This window comes from Podarcis bocagei (assembly GCF_964188305.1).
Source record: "Podarcis bocagei genome assembly, chromosome: 9".
NCBI lineage: Eukaryota > Metazoa > Chordata > Lepidosauria > Squamata > Lacertidae > Podarcis > Podarcis bocagei.
In genome coordinates this window covers 18,530,021-18,548,044 of record NC_138134.1, presented here as the reverse complement: position 1 = coordinate 18,548,044, position 18,024 = coordinate 18,530,021, and the positions used below count along the sequence as shown (strand labels likewise).

At 44.2% G+C, this 18,024-nt stretch overlaps 2 protein-coding genes and 1 long non-coding RNA gene across 11 annotated transcripts in view; 1 reads left to right on the top strand and 2 right to left on the bottom strand.

Moving 5' to 3' along the window:
- The window catches only part of LOC308595173, a 52,601-nt gene that overhangs the window by 821 nt on the left and 33,756 nt on the right, over positions 1 to 18,024 (top strand). For all 4 annotated transcript variants that reach the window (XR_014011852.1, XR_014011853.1, XR_014011854.1 and 1 more), the window contains exon 2: positions 5,451 to 5,624. This is a non-coding gene — a long non-coding RNA (uncharacterized lncRNA). The remainder of the gene's footprint in view (positions 1 to 5,450; positions 5,625 to 18,024) is intronic.
- CHRNA9 (cholinergic receptor nicotinic alpha 9 subunit) overlaps positions 1 to 18,024 on the bottom strand; it is a 35,424-nt gene that overhangs the window by 11,616 nt on the left and 5,784 nt on the right. For 2 of the 3 annotated variants that reach the window (XM_081208940.1, XM_081208943.1), the window contains exon 1: positions 738 to 1,086. The exons of the other annotated variant lie outside the window; for it this stretch is intronic. The gene's annotated coding sequence lies outside the window, so the exon portion shown is untranslated. Of the gene's footprint in view, positions 1 to 737; positions 1,087 to 18,024 lie in introns of those variants that run through there. 3 annotated transcript variants of the gene reach the window in all.
- Positions 8,262 to 18,024, bottom strand: part of RHOH (ras homolog family member H) — a 25,476-nt gene continuing 15,713 nt past the window's right edge. For 3 of the 4 annotated variants that reach the window (XM_081209168.1, XM_081209170.1, XM_081209169.1), the window contains one exon: positions 8,262 to 11,622. In XM_081209168.1, the coding sequence (XP_081065294.1) occupies positions 10,857 to 11,432 (576 nt within the window). In that variant the 5' untranslated portion in view covers positions 11,433 to 11,622 and the 3' untranslated portion in view covers positions 8,262 to 10,856. Of the gene's footprint in view, positions 11,623 to 12,767; positions 13,510 to 18,024 lie in introns of those variants that run through there. The other variant, XM_081209171.1, reaches the window with a different exon arrangement.

Below are 18,024 nucleotides of genomic sequence, written 5' to 3'. Positions count from 1 at the left end.
ATAAAGCATCAGACATTAATAATTAGATCCTATGTTAAAAGTCACAATACCTGTAAAATCAAGATCAAATAAAGCACTATTCTAGGGCTGCCATACATATGTCCTGGAATTCACCTCAGAAAATGCAAACTTTACAGGTACCGTACTTAATATTAAATGTAAGAGGCCTGGGTGGGTCAATTCCCTCTGTCTTCCATGTACAGTGGTACCTCTGGTTATGAACTTAATTTGTTCTGGAGGTCCGTTCTTAACACAAAACCGTTCTTAACCTGAAGCGCGTTTTCACTAATGGGGTCTCACGCCGCCGGCGCACCACTTCCGCTTGCATCCCGGGGCAAAGTTCATTACCAGGAGCACCTACTTCCAGGTTAGCGGAGCTTGTTACCCAAAGCATTCGTAAGGAAGACGGTACGTAACCTGAGGTTCCACTGTACATTTTGAGCAGGGCAGAAGTTGTTTTCTGTCACCATGCAGATAGCATGTGGCCTGAGCCAGCAGAGCTCCTATGCTCAGAAACCAGGTAGCCCAAATGCCTTCTGTTCTAATAAAATACAATGATGATGCATTTATTGTTGGAAAACCATGGAGGTCTCCAAAAGGTGAGAAATAAAACTTGGCACAGGGTTACGATGATACACTGCAAACTCAAAGCCCTGGATTTTTCATATAGACCTCAAACGTAGTTCAGTCTAGTTCAAAAGCAGCAGGTTGGTGAATGTGATGGTTCATACACTAACGGAAATAGTCTAACCACAGAGATGTTTTTCTTTCTATGCCGGAAACACCTGCTTTTAAAGGAAAAGAAAAAAACACAGTTCAGTCAAACTCTGTAGAAAAGAAACAGAATAATCCTCCTCCTGCAAATTTCTTTAAAATTAGATTGAATCTGCATGGTTGATTTCAACCAGAATCCCCTAACTGAAATGTTTCACACATGGGGGAAACAGAAGCCGTCTTATTCATAGGCAAGCATGTTTGTTGTTTCACATGTAGCACAGTCCTTTAAAACTTGACTTATTCCTAAATAAGACTGCAATGGGTAGACACTACAAAAACTTGCACTAATAAGAGCAATAAACACCCATACACAATAAGCAGCCATATGGAAGCATCCATCATTAGAAAGTGCTGTTGCTGCTGCTGCTGCTGCTGCTGCTGCTGCTGCTGTTAGTCACCAGTTTGTTACCCATCTGACTGGGTTACCCCAGCCACTCTGGGTAGCTCCCAACCAAATATTAAAAACAACAAAGCATCAACCATTAAGAATTTCCCTGTACTGCTTTCAGATGTCTTCTAAAAGTCATAAAGTTATTTATCTGTTTGATATCTGATGGAGGGTGTTCCACAGGGTGGGTGCCACTACTGTGAAGGCCCCCTGCCTGGTTCCCTATAACTTCACTTCTTGCAGGGAGGGAACCACCAGATGGCCCTTGGAGCTGGACCTCAGTGTCTGGGCTGAATGATGGGGGTGGAGACGCTGCTTCACGTATACTGGGCTGAGGGCATTTAGGGCTTTAAAGGTCAGCACCAACACTTCGAATTGTGCTCGGAAACGTACTGGGAGCCAATCTAGATACTTTGGGACCAGTGTTGTGGTCCTGGCGACTGCTCCCAGTCACCAGTCTAGCTGCCACATTCTGGATTAGTTGTTGTTTCTGAGACACCTTCAAAGGTAGCTCCACATAGAGCGCATTGCAGTAGTCCAAGCGGGAGATAACCAGAGCATGTACCACTCTGGTGAGAAAATACGCAGTCAGGTAGGGTCTCAGCTGGCGTACCAGGTGGAGCTGGTAGATTGCTGCCCTGGATGCAGGAGTAACCCATGAAAGTTGTGAGTCCATAATGACTCCCTGGTCTCCCTGTGCACCTGGTCCCTTAGGGGCACGGTTACCCCATTCATGACCAGGGAATCCCTCATACCTGCCTGCCCCCTTTCCCCCAGAAACGGTACCTCTGTTCTGTTTGGATTCAACCTCAATCCATGATCCACCATCCATCCTCCAACTGCATCCAGACACTCACACAGGATGTTCAACATTATCACTGGTTCTGATTTAAACAAGAGGTAAAGCTGGGTATCATCCGCATACTGATGAACACCCAGCCCAAACCCCTTGATGATCTCTCCCAGCGGCTGCATGTAGATATTGAAAAGCATGGAGGGGAGGACGGAACCCTGAGGCACCCCACAAGTGAGAGCCCAGGGGTCTGAACCCCCAACCCCCAACATTACCTTCTGGACACGGCCCAGGAGGAAGGAGCGGAACCACAGTATAACAGTGCCCCCAGCTCCCCTAGACAGTCCCAACAAAAGAAGAATGGATACAAAAACTTTCGGAATACACAGAAATAGTGAAACATAGCAAAGAAATAAATCAAGATAACAAACTTTTTTAAAAGAATCATAGAGTTGGAAGAGACCACAAGGGCCATCGAGTCCAACCCCCTGCCAAGCAGGAAACACCATCAGAGCACAATGGAAATGGTTTGTTGAATATTTACAAACAAACTGTAAACAGATAAGAACATTGGTGGGATTATTGTAATAACCTGCAGTTTTATAAGAGTATACATTTAAAGTAGATGAATAAAGGATTATGTTAAGTTAATTTGGAATATACAGAAAATCTAAAAAATAAATTTAAGGAACCGCAGAAAGAGGGGGAAGGAAGTCGAGTTTTGAAATGTTAAAAGCATTGTAAAATTATTGAAATGTATAAAATTGAAAATCATAAATAAATATTAAAAAGAAAAGAAAAGAAGGATACCATGATTGATGGTATCAAAAGCCGCTGATTTCCACCTCTGTCCCTAGCCTGCCAAAGATCTTTGACCAGCATGACCAAGGTGGTTTCAGTCCCATGATGATGCCTGAATCCCAACTGAAAAGGATCCAAATGGTCCACATCCTCCAGATGTGCCTGGAATTGTTCAGCGACAACCCTGCTCATTCACCTTGCCTAGGAATGTGAGATTTGACACCCTCTGGTGCGTTCCAGTCCACTGTTTGAGAAACACTCCTATAAGTAATTTTAGGTGGTTCACTTTTATGGAAGTCACATTGCTTATTGGCTTATGTCAAGTATCCTACCCCCTCCCCATCAGACATAAATTCTCATCTTTAGGTGGTAGAATATAGTTTATCTCCAATTATAATCTCAAGGATGGCTACATTTGGCATTCTTTGATGCAAACCAAAATTATAGGTCCATTGGGAAAAATCCAACAGCCACAGCAGGATTTTGTTAGGGTCAACCAAAATGTCAAAATGAGATGAGCAATCTTTCAGATTACTCAGATCTTTATCAAAACTTGGGAAGTGTGGGGGAGAGCGCAAGATAGGTTTGATGGAAAGCCCCTAAGTCAGTTTTAAGAGAGAAAGAGAAAGCAGAAGGAATTGTGTTGACTTAGAATAGCCTCTGCTAGGTGCTAAACTTAAAGTTTTGGGTTGTCACATGCATGCTTGCATGCAAATAGTCTTTGCCTTTAATAGCTACATAGCGGGCAGAACCCAATAGATAGAGATTTTCCTATGCCTTCACTCAAACCATGATAAACGTCACCTATTCTTCTTTTTAAAAATGAATTGAGTATTCAACATAAACTGCGTAATAGGCGGATTATTATTATTATTTTAAAAAAAGTTTCACCTAGGAATTTCTGCCCGTGTTCTGCTTATGCTGAATGAGCAATTCTTTATGTAAAAAGTGGAAATCCTTGCTATAATTTTTCTAGTAGAGCTCTTTTGAGAGTGGATAAAAACCCTAATTCACTAGTTTGTAGAAATGCAGCAATTGCATTGTCTTAACTTGTTGAATTTCTGTTATGCATTGATAAAAACATGGGGACTGGGGAGCAGTCCTCAGAAATTGCTAGAACTAGAGGGCACAATTGTCATTCTGTTGTTTTGCACTTAAAAACTAGATAAGAATGAGGTAATCTCCTGCTTCTTTGATTTTATTACAGTACCTGCTGTTGCTGTTAATAGAATTATAGTTAAAAGGCTGCCCTTTAGCTATTATGCCTGCTCTGCTGTTGCCCTGATAAAAAGATGTTTGAGATAAAGCCAAAACCTCCAGATGTTGCAATTTTTTGTTAAGAGTGAGTTGCACCAACTGCTTGATCATTTTGATTGGCCGTTTCTGAAACTTTCCCAGCTCTAGAATAGCCTTTTGAGGTTTGGGCAAAACTTTATCCAGCAGAAAGATCCAAAAACGGCCCATTTTATTTTGAAGAAAGGAAGTATGTTCTCTACCTCAATTCCCCATCCCCTTTGTTTCTGGGGGTCTTCCTAAAATAAGGTCAGTAACTTTCGGGGTGTCCTGGCTTTTGCAGTACCATCCCTGCACAATTTAAACCGTTTCTGAAAAGACTCATATTTTCTCAGCCATTTTTATGGAGTGATTCTGGAGTTTCATTTGGGTTACAAAAACTTGTTGTTTTTAAACAACAAGAACCGAGTTGTATTATGTTTTCTTTGTTACACTAGGCCAAATGTGTGGTTTATGGACTGGCTAATTTAAGTGTTTTAAAAGTAGCAAAATTGGTGTCTTGAAATTACAGCCGCTGTGGTCTAAGACAACTTTAAGTGAAGGAAAGAGCTGTTCGACAGTGGAATTTGCTGCCAAGGAGTGTGGTGGAGTCTCCTTCTTTGGAGGTCTTTAAGCAGAGGCTTGACAACCATATGTCAGGAGTGCTCTGATGGTGTTTCCTGCTTGGCAGGGGGTTGGACTCGATGGCCCTTGTGGTCTCTTCCAACTCTATGATTCTATGAAATCATAGGTGTGAGCCCTACGCACAGCTGTCAATGTTTCCCTTTTTAAAAGGGAAATTCCCTTATTCCGAATAGGATTCCTTGCAAGAAAAGGGACAAGTTGACAACTATGCCTACTTGTTTTGGAAAAACTTTCATTAGCTGGCTAGTTGGCTGCAGGGGCAAAGCCATCTTAAATAGGGCTGCCATATGTCTGGACATTACTGGGATTTCAAAGGCGGAATTGAAGTCCAGGGGGAATTTCTGAAAGGCGGTGATTTGTCCTGGATCTTAGGCAAGCGTGGGTTTTTTTGTTTTTTTAATAAAAGGTAATCAATTTTGGGGTTTTCCTAAAAGAAGCTCAACAGCTTTGGGGGTGTCCTTGTTTTTTACTTTTTGAAATATTGCTTGCCCATTCTGCCTAGTGATTGGCTGAAGTAAGGACTCTCCGTACCTTTCAGCTGCACCCCTTACCTGCACATACTGCTACCTGGGACTGCAGCAAAGATTCAGCCCCAGCTAATGTTTCCAGTGGGCAGGGATGACAGCTGCTTTAGTCCATTGGCTGCTGGAAGTTCACTGGTTCCTCGTCATCCAGGAGAGGGTGCTTCAGTGTCCTCAAGACACAGCACACAGCGGTGGCAAATACATTTCTCACAGAGCCATACTAATGAATGTTGCCTTTCCCGTTTTCCAGGTTAGAAGCGGCTACCCAGGTCAGCGCCGCATTACAAGAAAAAGCATTATTTAAAAGAATCACTGCGCAAAAGGATTTGCAAAAGAGAGGACGCGTTGAATGTAGAGTTGGAAACGATCTCAAGAGTCATCTAGTCTAAACCTCTGCAATGCAAGAATCTCAGCTATAAAAAAGGTAAAGGACCCATGGACGGTTCAGTCCAGTCAAATGCAACTACGAGGTTGCGGCACTCATTTCGATTCTTTTTTTTAAAAAAGAAATTATTATTTATATGCCGCCCATCTTGCTGTGTTTCCCCAGCCGCTCTGGGCGGCTCCCAACAAAATATTAAAAACACGAGAAACCATCAAACATTAAAAACTTCCCTAAACAGGGCTGCCTTCAGATGTCTTCTAAAAGTCAGATAGTTGTTTATCTCCTCAACATCTGATGGGAGGGCGTTCCACAGGGCGGGCGCCACTACCGAGAAGGCCCTCTGCCTGGTTCCCTGTAACCTCACTTCTCACAGCAAGGGACCCGCCAGAAGGCCCTCAGAGCTGGACCTCAGTGGGTGGGGGTAGAGCTGAACGATGGGGGTGGAGACGCTCCTTCAGATATATTGGGCCGTTCACGGGACAGTGCTGGATTAAACCCTGTGGAGGCCGCTTGGCGGTCAAAATCTGGATGGGGGGCAGGCCTCGTGCACATGCTAGAATAACATTGAACTAAGAAAGCATGTCATTTTCGTTCAAGATCAAATCAATATTATTTTGATCCATTGTTGTGGAACCCCTAAAAAGTGTGTGGCCAATAGGCCAGTGCCTACTCTGCCTATTTGGTAATCCAGCCCAGCCCCTTTGGCTGCAGGAGAGAGAAGAAACGGAAGTTGAGGGACGCCTCCTGATGCGCTGCAGCTGTTCCCCACAATGAAATGGAAGGCTCAACATTTGTCAGGCACTTTCGGATGCTCAGCAGCCCTGTGTGGTTACAACAACCCTGTAAAGTAGGCCGGTGCTATGTGTTCCCCAGATTGCAGCTGAATCCCTCGCAGTCTAGCTGCCGCATTCTGGATTAGTTGTAGTTTCCAAGTCACCTTCAAAGGTAGCCCCACGTAGAGCGCATTGCAGTAGTCCAAGTGGGAGATAACCAGGCATTCACCACTCTAGCGAGACAGTCTCTGGGCAGGTAGGTTACCAGAGGGAGCCAGCGTTTGTCTACAGACGGCTTTCCAGGTTATGTGGCCAGCCATTAAAACTGTCTGGGCAGCACACTGGAGAAAAGATCTTTGTTCCAATGCAGCAGAGAATTTCTGGTGTTATTATGGCCTGCTGTTTCTTGAATAGGACCCTGTCCTCCCCTCCTAGGAAGGCAAGATGTAAAAGTGGATCGAGCTCTTCCACCTTTCATAAATGGATGTGAGAAATTTTGTGGATTTCCTTCTACACAACTATTGAAGGTGGAGGAACCCACTCGATTCCTTTTCCTGCCTACCAGATGACTATTGAAGCTGAAAAGAGCACCCGAGGTATATACAGTATGTTAATACAGTGGTACCTCGGGTTAAGTACTTAATTCATTCCGGAGGTCCGTTCTTAACCTGAAACTGTTCTTAACCTGAAGCACCACTTTAGCCTCCTGCCGCCATGCCGTCAGAGCACAATTTCTGTTCTCATCCTGAAGCAGAGTTCTTAACCCGAGGTACTATTTCTGGGTTAGCAGAGTCTGTAACCTGAAGCGTATGTAACCTGAAGCATATGTAACCTGAGGTACCACTGTATGTTAGTATGTCATTGATCCGAGCTCGCTCAACACACTTCATGGCTGTAAGGAGTGAGCATGTTGCTTTGAGTTGGGATTGGAACCTAGGCCTCTCCCAGTCCTAAAATCATTGCACAACTTATGATTCTGATATGCCATGTGGATATATCAGGTTGCAACCCCATGTGGGTTGACTAGGTTGCAAACCCAGGAGTCCCCTTGCACCCTTACATTCACTGCTCAGTGAGACCATGAATCAAGAGGTTTGAGCCACTCCACCCTGTAGGGTCTTTGGTAGTGGATTTTACTGGACTGCCCACTGTCAGGCTTCAGAGAATCCTATCCCTTCCCCTGTGGCAGCGAAGAAGCAGATAAAAAAAAGAGTTCTTATCAAGTAGTTTATTCAGTATTTACAGTGAAAGAAAAAGGAATGCGGTCTCTCTTAGATAATGGCATTGCTCAGGTAAAGTCCTACCCCTTCCGTCTTTCCTATTCTACGTCACCCCTGCGCCGGCTGATCTGTGCTTTCTGCCTCTGAGCTTTCTGTTCTCCTACTCTCAATGCACACCAGGTCCTGGGAGAGGGGGGTCAGGAATGCTTTCCAGAGACACTGAGTCTGTCAGCTGTCTCTCCCCTGGTGCTTCTTCTTCCTGCTGCTCTCCCAATATTTCCCAGCTTCTCCCCTCTGCAGCCTCTGAACTATGACCTTCTGCAAACCACTGTTCTAAATCTATACTGTCCTCCTCTTCTTGGGAAGGTGCAGGAAGAGGGAGGGGGCGGTTCCCACCATTCCTTCTCAGTCCAGTCCTTGACATCCACACAGTATTCAGGTTCATTAATGCTTCAATACTTTCCCAATGCTGCTGCGTCATTGCTGTTTGGAGGAGCACGCTTGCCCGATAGAGCAGCAAAAGGACTAGGAAAAGAACCCCGGACATTTGTGGTGTAAGAACTTAAAAGCGGATTTCAGCCAGAAGCTACAGACCGGGAACAAAGCAGACCACTTTTTGCCTTGCCATTTCGTCACCCCAAATGACCCTCCTTAAGGGACGAAAAGACGCTGTTTGCCACAAATGACTTTATATGATTTTTATTTCAAGAAAACTAGAGTTCAGAAACATATACATGAGGAAATGGTGCATATGCTGTTTTAGTGCTCATCTAAAATGGACATTTAACATCAGAAATAGAAGGCTGTAATTCGTATCTCACCTGTTCCGTTTAAATCATTAGCGCTACTTTATGTGCCCTAAAAGCTTCCTGTTTGTACAGGAAAGAGCATTTATGAGCACCTCCTTTAATCTCTTCCACCTAGGTGTCTAATTTCAGCACGGTCTCGGCAGACCTCAAAATGGGAAGCAGTTTCCATTCTGCCCACTCACCCTTGGGTGTCACAGCAAGCAAAGAAGTTCTTGAAAATTAAATATGGATCATCTCATCGCTGTAATCACTGGTAGTTGAACTGAGACCGCAAAGCAAAGTTCATGATAAAGCACTGAAGGATGTGCTGGTCACATGTTTCGATAACAACTTCCTGTAGTCTCAGCCTGTCATTTGTGATGCTGATTCAAATATGCAGGGAATGTCAGAATATATTCTACGCTATGACACTACATGTGTAGACAGGGCTGCCAAATGAACAGGGGAAAAGATGTCTTGGTCTGAACCTGTGCCTTTCCCTGCAACTTGATCTGCAAAAATCAGGAGGAGAAGCCCTTTCTGGCACAAGAATAAGTGACGTCTGCACATCAGCCTGTTGTCAAAGGCATAGGAGCAGGAGCTGCTTTAAAAGTTGGCAGTCCCATGCAGATATTCTGCACTTGCAGTCATCTTCGGTGCGTGGATTGGCAAGGCCAACTGGGGAATTCTAGACAGTGCTTTAATATTTTAAAAAAAATCATAATTCCAGGATATAGTTTTAAAAAGAAATAGTTCCACAATGGATAATTAGCTCAGGGACCCCCCACCATAGGTGGCAATGACAGGTAGTTTGAAGGATCCATGAAGGTTGCAAATCATGATATCTGAGTTGCCATGTGCAGAGGCAGTCTACTTGCGAGTAACAGGAGGTGGAGGCAAGAGGGGAGAACGGTTCATGTCTGGCATGAGAGCTTTCAGAGGTGTGAGACTGGCCATTTTTGGATACAGGATAATTGGGCCAGAAGGATAAACCCTGGTATGACCCACCTAACAAGATAATTCTGATCTTCTTAGAATGCGTGTAGATTGTAGGGAACAGATGAGTGTTGGAGGCAAATCCACCCTCATTCTCCAACAAAACTGCTACCAGATTACATCCTTGTATCTAGTCAGGATAATGGCAAGATCTAAACAGCCAACAGTTCAAGCTGTTAACAATCCCAGCTAATAAACTTCATGGGTTGTTTTCTATGACTTCCCTGCAGGGAAGCTACTGACATTCCCATTTAGTTTCTGTTAAAGGGCGTTAAATTTCATCCTGGGAACTTAAACATATGTATTACACACTTCTTAGCTTTAGATTCACATATTTAGGTCTCATATATAAATGGTCAGTTACATTTTCAACCCGGCTTTTGGACCCTCCAACAAAACCATATATTTTGTAAAGGTTGCTCTCTTTTTCCCCCTTTCTTCTGGCCTTTACCAGTGATATGCAGGCAGAATTTCTACAGGTGGAGCTTTGTCAGGAATGGGGTTCCAGGGGTGAGGACTGCTTTGATCCTGTTGAATTTCTGCCCAGCAGAAACCTGTGGCAGACACAGGAAGCCTACCAGAAAAAATAAAATAAATAGTCACCTCACTAATTCCTTTGTGCTCATATCCCAGGGCAGACAGAAGAGCTGCGTACTTCTTAAAGGGAGAATCTCTGCCTTGAACTGGTATGAAGAAGCAAGTAAGCGTAGCTTGTCTCATCACAATACCACCAAGACAGTAATTTATGCTTGCGGGACTTATTACTTTCTGCCACATAGCTATTAAAAGCATGTCTCACCACCACTGATCTTCAGCTGCGTCAGAATGATCAGAATTAACCCCCCACACTTCAGTAGACAGAATAGTTTTGTCCGATTTTCTTCACACTAGGAATTTGCTTCCGCAGACATCGGGCTGACACCAAATTCAAGTTATAAATTAAACCAAGTTAAACAAAATCAAACAGTGTAGCTATGCCACTGACCCCTCCCCAACTCCCCAGGTAATCCTGGGGGCTGTCATGTGTGAGGTGGGTTGGTTGGTAGTTTCAGGAGCCTAATCTCCAGCACCAGTATCAAACTAAAACCCTGGTCGTACTTTGCTGAAAGCCATGGCCTTGGAAGAAAACCTGCGCAAGTCTCCATCAGATTTCTCCAATCCATGATGCTTCACTGAAAAGCAAGATTTCGACCGCCATGGAATAAATACATTCCAAAATCCCCCACAATGCTAACAACGCGCTCCTATTCAAAAGTCTCCAGTTCAGCTTTTGTTCCGTCGATGCCGCTGGAAGCCAAATGGGACCATCACATCCTTATGAGGAAGGGCAGTCCCATTCCGTTCTTCGCAAACGAAGTTCCCACCATGCTGGTCACAGCCCACCACAAATGCTAACACGGTGTGCTCCTGTTTGTCAGCCTTTGCGTCGGTGCCCTTCTGTCGCTCAAAAGGGAGTCTGTTTTGTGAGAGAGGCGGAAAAGGCCAAGTCAGAGTTTAAAAGACCTTGCACTCGTTGACTGAGAAAAGCTTCCTCCGGGCTCGTTTCCTTGCTTGGTTCACCGCTGTCCGGACGGCACACTCAAACACCTTCTGGACGCCCCTGTTGGCAAGAGATGAGCATTCCACAAAGGCCTTTGCTCGGATGTCCCTCGCCAGCCGCTTCCCGAGCAACGGGCTGATGCAGGAGGCGCTATGAGGTCCCGTCTCCCTCTGGTCAATCTGGGTAGCCACCACCAGAATGGGAATACGAGGCAAGTGTGTCCGGATCTCCGTAACCCATTTGCTCCTCAAGCTGAGGAACGAGTTCTGGTTGGCCACCGAGTAGCACAGGAGAATCACGTCAGCCTGTTGGTAGGAAAGGGGGCGGATGCCTTTGAAGGCATCGCTGCCAGACGTGTCCCAAAGGCCTAAGCTAATCTGGGCACCGTCCAGGAAGACGTCGACCCCGGTGTTCTCATAAACGGTGGGTCTGTAAGTGTCCGGGAAAGTCTCCGAAGTAAAGCGCAGCAGCAGAGCCGTTTTCCCGACAGCCGCATCTCCTACCAGGACACATTTGACCGAATCCAACATTTCCTCAAAGGTTACTTGTTCTAAAAGAGAGCCTGGATGAGGACTTCCTGGGGTCCCGCTACTGTGAGCGCCATTCAGTAGGAATCTGCCCAGGTTTCCGCAGTGTTTTCTTGGCAGTTTTGCTTCAGAAGCCGAAATCTTCTGCTCTCCCGCTCAATATCGACGCTTTTCGGAGAGTTAAACACGTTCTCTACAAAACCAAGAAGAGAGCACAGATGTGATTTTTTGTTGCAAGTCACAGGTCATTAGAGATTTATTGTGATTAGATTACCCTGTCCAGTTGGCGTGCACAATTCTCGCTACACCTTTTTTCATCCTTATAAAAACCCCTGTACGGTAGCTTCGAAGGTGAGATATTACCTCTGGTGTAGCATCAGCACTTGGTAAGCTTTGTTGCCAAGCACATATCTGAAGCTGGGTCTTACAGCTCTTTTTCCAACCCAAGTCCGTTTTCTTAAACTTCTGCCATGCTTCTAATGTACGTAAAGGTAAAGGACCCCTTTCACTATGATGACTCTACCCATGGAAAAGAGGGCATATGGCAACCCTACACAGTTCACAAGATAAAAACACAAAATCTGCATTCGAAATAAAAACAAAATCAACCCAATAACCCCCTCCTAACACATTAGTGATGTATGGAAGTGAGAGCTGGACCATAAAGAAGGCTGATCGCCAATGAATTGATGCTTTTGAATTATGGTGCTGGAGGAGACTCTTGAGAGTCCCATGGACTGCAAGAAGATCAAACCTATCCATTCTTAAGGAAATCAGCCCTGAGTGCTCACTGGAAGGACAGATCCTGAAGCTGAGGCTCCAATACTTTGGCCACCTCATGAGAAGAGAAGACTCCCTGGAAAAGATCCTGATGTTGGGAAAGATGGAGGGCACAAGGAGAAGGGGACGACAGAGGACGAGATGGTTGGACGGTGTTCTTGAAGCTACCAGCATGAGTTTGACCAAACTGCGGGAGGCAGTGGAAGATAGGAGTGTCTGGCGTGCTCTGGTCCATGGGGTCACGAAGAGTCGGACACGACTAAACGACTAAACAACAACAACAACAACACATTTTTAAAAGGCATTGGATGTCAATCAGCCAAAGGCCTGGTTAAAGAGGAATGTTTTTGTCTGGCACCTAAAGGTATATAATGAAGGTGCCAAGTGAACCTCCCTGAGCATTTATTTGCCTGGGTGTCTCACAAATTCCCTCTCCCTCTCCCCACACAAGGACTTCCAAAGCATTCAGATGCCACTGAGCGTGGCATTTTCCGATTGACTTCAGCAGGAGCAGCACTAAATCCTATCATTTTTATGAGAAAGATGCGTCTTACCTACCCATAGGAGTCACTGCAACCCAGGTGCCTTATTCTCTCGTTAACCACAAAGGCAAACAAAATTCATTTCATCTGTACAGTTAGTGCTTTAACAGCTCCGGCCACAATAAGGTCCACTGGCAATTGTGGTTTTGCTGCTAAGAGACCAACACAGCTATTCCTCTGGAGCAGATTGTGAACCTCTCTTAGGCAACGTCCGATCCTCGGCGATGTGACTGCCCAGCACTCCGACTTCTGCTTGTCACCGTTTATAAGGCAATCGTTGCATCAGAAGAGGCATTTCCTGCTATGCATGTGTGCAACGTGAATGGCTTGAGATAGTCTGACCCAACGTAGCACGCAAGCCTTCTTGGAAAGTTTTTGAAAGGGACACTTATTTCTGCGAACCAGCCATGTGAACAGATTGGCAGATCCATTCAGGGAACAGTCAGAACGTAACGCTGGAAACTTAAATGATGTCAGAAAGCTACCTTAACTGTCCGACAAAAGAAGAATGGCATGCGAAATTCATGGACTATGCAGAATTAGACAAAAAGGAAGGATTCGAAACCTGCGGGACCAGAGATTTACAGAAGATTGGAAGAAGTATATGAATTATTTGAAGAACAACTGTAATCAACAAATTACGCTAGTAGGACTACAAGAAGTTTTGTAAGGAGAAATATACGAAGTGTTACAAAGTAGAAAAAGATAGAGATATTGGTTATGAGTTTGAAATGTAATAGGGAAGATAAGAAATGCATATTGAGAGGTTAGATTGGATGAGCCTCAAGAAAGTCAATATGAGCGGAGACTGGGCAACATATGAACAACTGCTAATGAAAGAGAATGGGAAATGGAAATTAAAACCGTACGAGCAGATTAAGGGGCACGTGTATGACTGGTTACACCATGTCCAAGTTAATGAGATGTTTAGAAAGGAGGCAAAAGATAGAGGGTATGCGGATAAAGAATCAAAATTCCAGACGGAAATTATAAATAGCGAGGTGAAAACAATATCTAGAATGTACAAGATGCTGTTGGACTGGAATTTGGCAGACGAAGAAGTTAAGACAGTAATGATTCGATGGGCTAATGACGTGGGCCATGCTATACAATTTGAGGATTGGGAGAATCTATGGAAAGAGGGTCTGGACTTCACCGCGTGTATGACAGTGAAAGAGAATGTCATGAAGATGTTTTACAGGTGGTATATAACACCTGTGAAATTGTCAAAAATGTACAAAGTAGACAGCAAATGTTGGAAGTGTGAAGTGAAGGAGGGTGTTTTTTACCACATGTGGTGGGAGTGCAGGAGAGTGAGAGAATTTTGGGAGGAAGTGTATATTGAATTAAAGAAGGTTTTAAAGTATACGTTCAATAAAAAACCCGAAATTTTCCTGTTAGGAATGTTGGGGAATGAAATTAAAAAGAAAGACCACAAATTTATGTACTACGCAGTAACAGCAGCAAGGATAGTCCTTGCTCAGAAGTGGAAAAAAAGGAAATGCCAACAATAGAGGAGTGGAGATCGAAGTTACTGGACTACGCGGATTTGGATAGATTAACGGGAAAGATCAGACATCTAAGAGACCAAAAGTTTGTCAAGGACTGGGGGAAATATGTAGATTACTTGGAACATCTTAGTGAAGGTCAAATAACGCTAAGGGGATTCAGAGAAGCACTGTGAAATAGGAAGAGGTATTGTCCAAGATAAATAGAAGTAGAATAATGTTTAATGACAATACATACTAGGCAATGTGTATCTTAGAATCTTATTGCGGAAGATTTACGGGCGGGCTGAAGGAAGTCCAGAAAGAGACGACTATGTTAATTTGATAGGTGAAAATCTTTTATTGTATATATGGTATATTCGTTTTGTGCTGTTATTTCTTTACTTTATCTTTATGCTTTGGTATTTCATTCTTTCTTTTACTTTTGGAAAATTAATAAACACTGATCTGGAAAAAAAATAGATTGGAAAATTTTCAGACAGGATTGATGGAAGTCAAAAATTTGAATAAGATGTAAAAGTATGTTTAATTACTGTTGAAAATGATATGTTAAAAAAACTAATAAAAATTATATATATATATATATATATATAAAAAGAAAGCTACTTTAACTGAATATGGGGGAGGTTAAAGGAAGGAAGACCAGCCAGGTTAAGACTTCAGAGTTTTCTCTGGAAACAAGACATACAGTAAGGGGGCGGGGGAACAGACTGATGTTGTCGGACTACAACTCCCATCATTTCTGACCACAGGCTATGCTAACAGAGCTTGATTAATTCAGTTCAGTTGGAACATCGGAAGGTGCCTTTGAACAAGTCAAACCATGGAGGTGGCAGGGATTGAAACTGACCCCTTCTGCTACAAAGTTAGCAAAAATGTACAAGACAAGTTCAAATATCTGCTGGAAATTTAAAGGGGGGGAAAGTACCTTTTATCATATGTGGGCTTGTAAGGTAATAAAAGCTTTCTGGGAGATGATTTATAATGAAATGAAAAAAAAAGTTTAAAATAACTTTTGATTAAAAAAACCCCAGAAGCTTTTTTATTAGGAATTACAGGTACCGACATTCCGAAGGAGCAGAAAAGACTTTTTATGTATGGAACAAAAGCCGCTCGGATGCTACTAGCCCAGAGATGGAAAGAAGACAAAGTCCCTACCAGAGAAGAATGGCAAACCAAGTTGATGGATTATGCCAAGAAGGCAAAGCTGACTGGAAAACTCAGAAACCAAGAGGACAAAAACTTTATAAAAGAATGGGAAGAATTTATAAGTTATCTAGGAGACCACTGTAAGCAGATGGAAACAAGAGCAGGATTTTGACTCACTTGTAGTATAAAAAACACCATGAATAATATGGTTTAATATAAAAACTGGAGTATGGACTAGTATGCAGTTGTAGACATTTAAGATAAGACTCCATGGACGAGATGGGGGGAAGTCGTGAGATTTGGAGAATCTCTACATACAGCATGATTTTATTGTGTGTTTATTTGTATATTTTTATCTGTAAAATTAATAAAATGTCTTGAAAAGAAAAAAGAAACTGAGCCCTTCTTCATGCAAAGCAATGCCCTACTCCGGGGCTACCCTTTACCAAGGATCATGGAACATGATTTGTACTGAGTCGGACCATTGGTCTAGCTAGCTGTTTAATGCCTAGCCTACACTGGCTGGCAGCAGTACTCCAGTGACAGGGAGCCAGCCAGCAATAAATCACACGGGGTAAGTTAACTCTTCATTCAAAGAAACAAGGCTTGCTCAGGGAGCCATGCCTATTGAGCACATCAACCCTTCTCTGTGAGTCTTGCCCCCATGGGGCAGTTGTGGAGGCTGAAGGTCCTCACGTTCCCACAGCTGTCTAAATCTCCTTCTCCTCCACATCCTTCCCAAGCAGGTGGTACTGTGGTCTAAACCACTGAGCCTCTTGGGCTTGCCGATCAGAAGGTTGGCGGTTCAAATCCCCGCAACGGAGTGAGCTCCTGTTGCTCTGTACCAGCTTCTGCCAACCTAGCAGTTCGAAAGCATGCCAGTAGAAGTAGATAAATAGGTACCGCTGTGGCGGGAAGGTAAACGGCATTTCCGTGTGCTCTGGCACTCATCATGGTGTTCTGTTGCGCCAGATGTAGTTTAGTCATGCTGGCCACATGACCCAGAAAGCTGTCTGTGGAGAAACGCCGCCTACCTTGGCCTGAAAGCGAGATGAGCGCCGCAACCCCATAGTAGCCTTTGACTGGACTTAACCATCCAGGGGTCCTTTACCTTTTACCTCTACAGTGGTACCTCAGGTTACATACACTTCAGGTTACATTCACTTCAGGTACAGACTCCACTAACCCAGAAATATTACCTCAGGTTAAGAACTTTGCTTCAGGATGAGAACAGAAACTGTGCTCCGGTGGCGCGGCAGCAGCGGGAGGCCCCATTAGCAAAGTGGTGCTTCAGGTTAAGAACAGTTTCAGGTTAAGAATGGACCTCCGGAACGAATTAAGTACTTAACCTGAGGTACCACTGTACAAGAAATCTGAGACTAGGTCAGCGTGCCTGTCTCTGCTGTTCCCTCTTCATACCTCTTCTGGTCCTGGGAGATCATGGGAGAGACCAGAGTGTTGAAGCAGCAGAAGGAGACACCCTGGGCTGACTCATCTCCACCTCTTGACCTCTCCTGACTTTGATTCTGGACAGCTCTCTGCCACAGACTCTCTTCAGCTTCTGAACCTCCTCCTCCCAGTCTTTTTCCTCTTCTCCTTCTGACCACTCATTGCTGACCCACCACCACTCCCGAGGCTTTGAGCTTTCTTGCCTTGGGGGTTCCCCAGCTAGTGTCTACCACCATTCCTCTGTGCCTAACCAGTCCCATGACATCCAGGATTTTTCAGACAGGGTCCCTCTCAGCCTCATGGGGGATTTAACCTGAGACCTTTTGCATGCAAGTAGATAACACAGTAGTGTTCCCAGTAGTGATGTATGGAAGTGAGAGCTGGACCATAAAGAAGGCTGAGCGCCAAAGAATTGATGCTTTTGAATTATGGTGCTGGAGGAGACTCTTGAGAGTCCCATGGACTGCAAGAAGATCAAACCTCTCCATTCTGAAGGAAATCAGCCCTGAGTGCTCACTGGAAGGACAGATCCTGAAGCTGAGGCTCCAATACTTTGGCCACCTCATGAGAAGAGAAGACTCCCTGGAAAAGACCCTGATGCTGGGAAAGATGGAGGGCACAAGGAGAAGGGGACGACAGAGGACGAGATGGTTGGACAGTGTTCTCAAAGCTACCAGCATGAGTTTGACCAAACTGCGGGAGGCAGTGGAAGACAGGAGTGCCTGGCGTGCTCTGGTCCAGGGGGTCACAAAGAGTCGGACACGACTAAACGACTAAACAACAACAACAGATAACACAGCCTTTCCTCAACGATAACTGGAGAGCCACAGGGCTGCCTTTCCCCTGCACTACAGAAAAGAAAAACAGATGGCGTCGGAAGATTAGCATCTCTATGCTCAGTTTTTCATGTTAACGGGAGGAAGTGTTTGCGAGAGAGAGAGCATAGATAGGAGATGGGATTTAAAAAGCAAGGGATTTTAGACTTGCTGTCATAAATGAGCCAACAGGAGCCTCCTCTAAATTGAAATCTGTAGCTGCTCATCCATTAACAGCTTATGCCCATTTGTTATCATTTTTATTTTACTCATTAAATTTCAAGGCTGCCCTTCATCTGAGGATCACAAGGCAGTTTGCAATATAAATCAGTGAATTACAGTGGAAATGAAA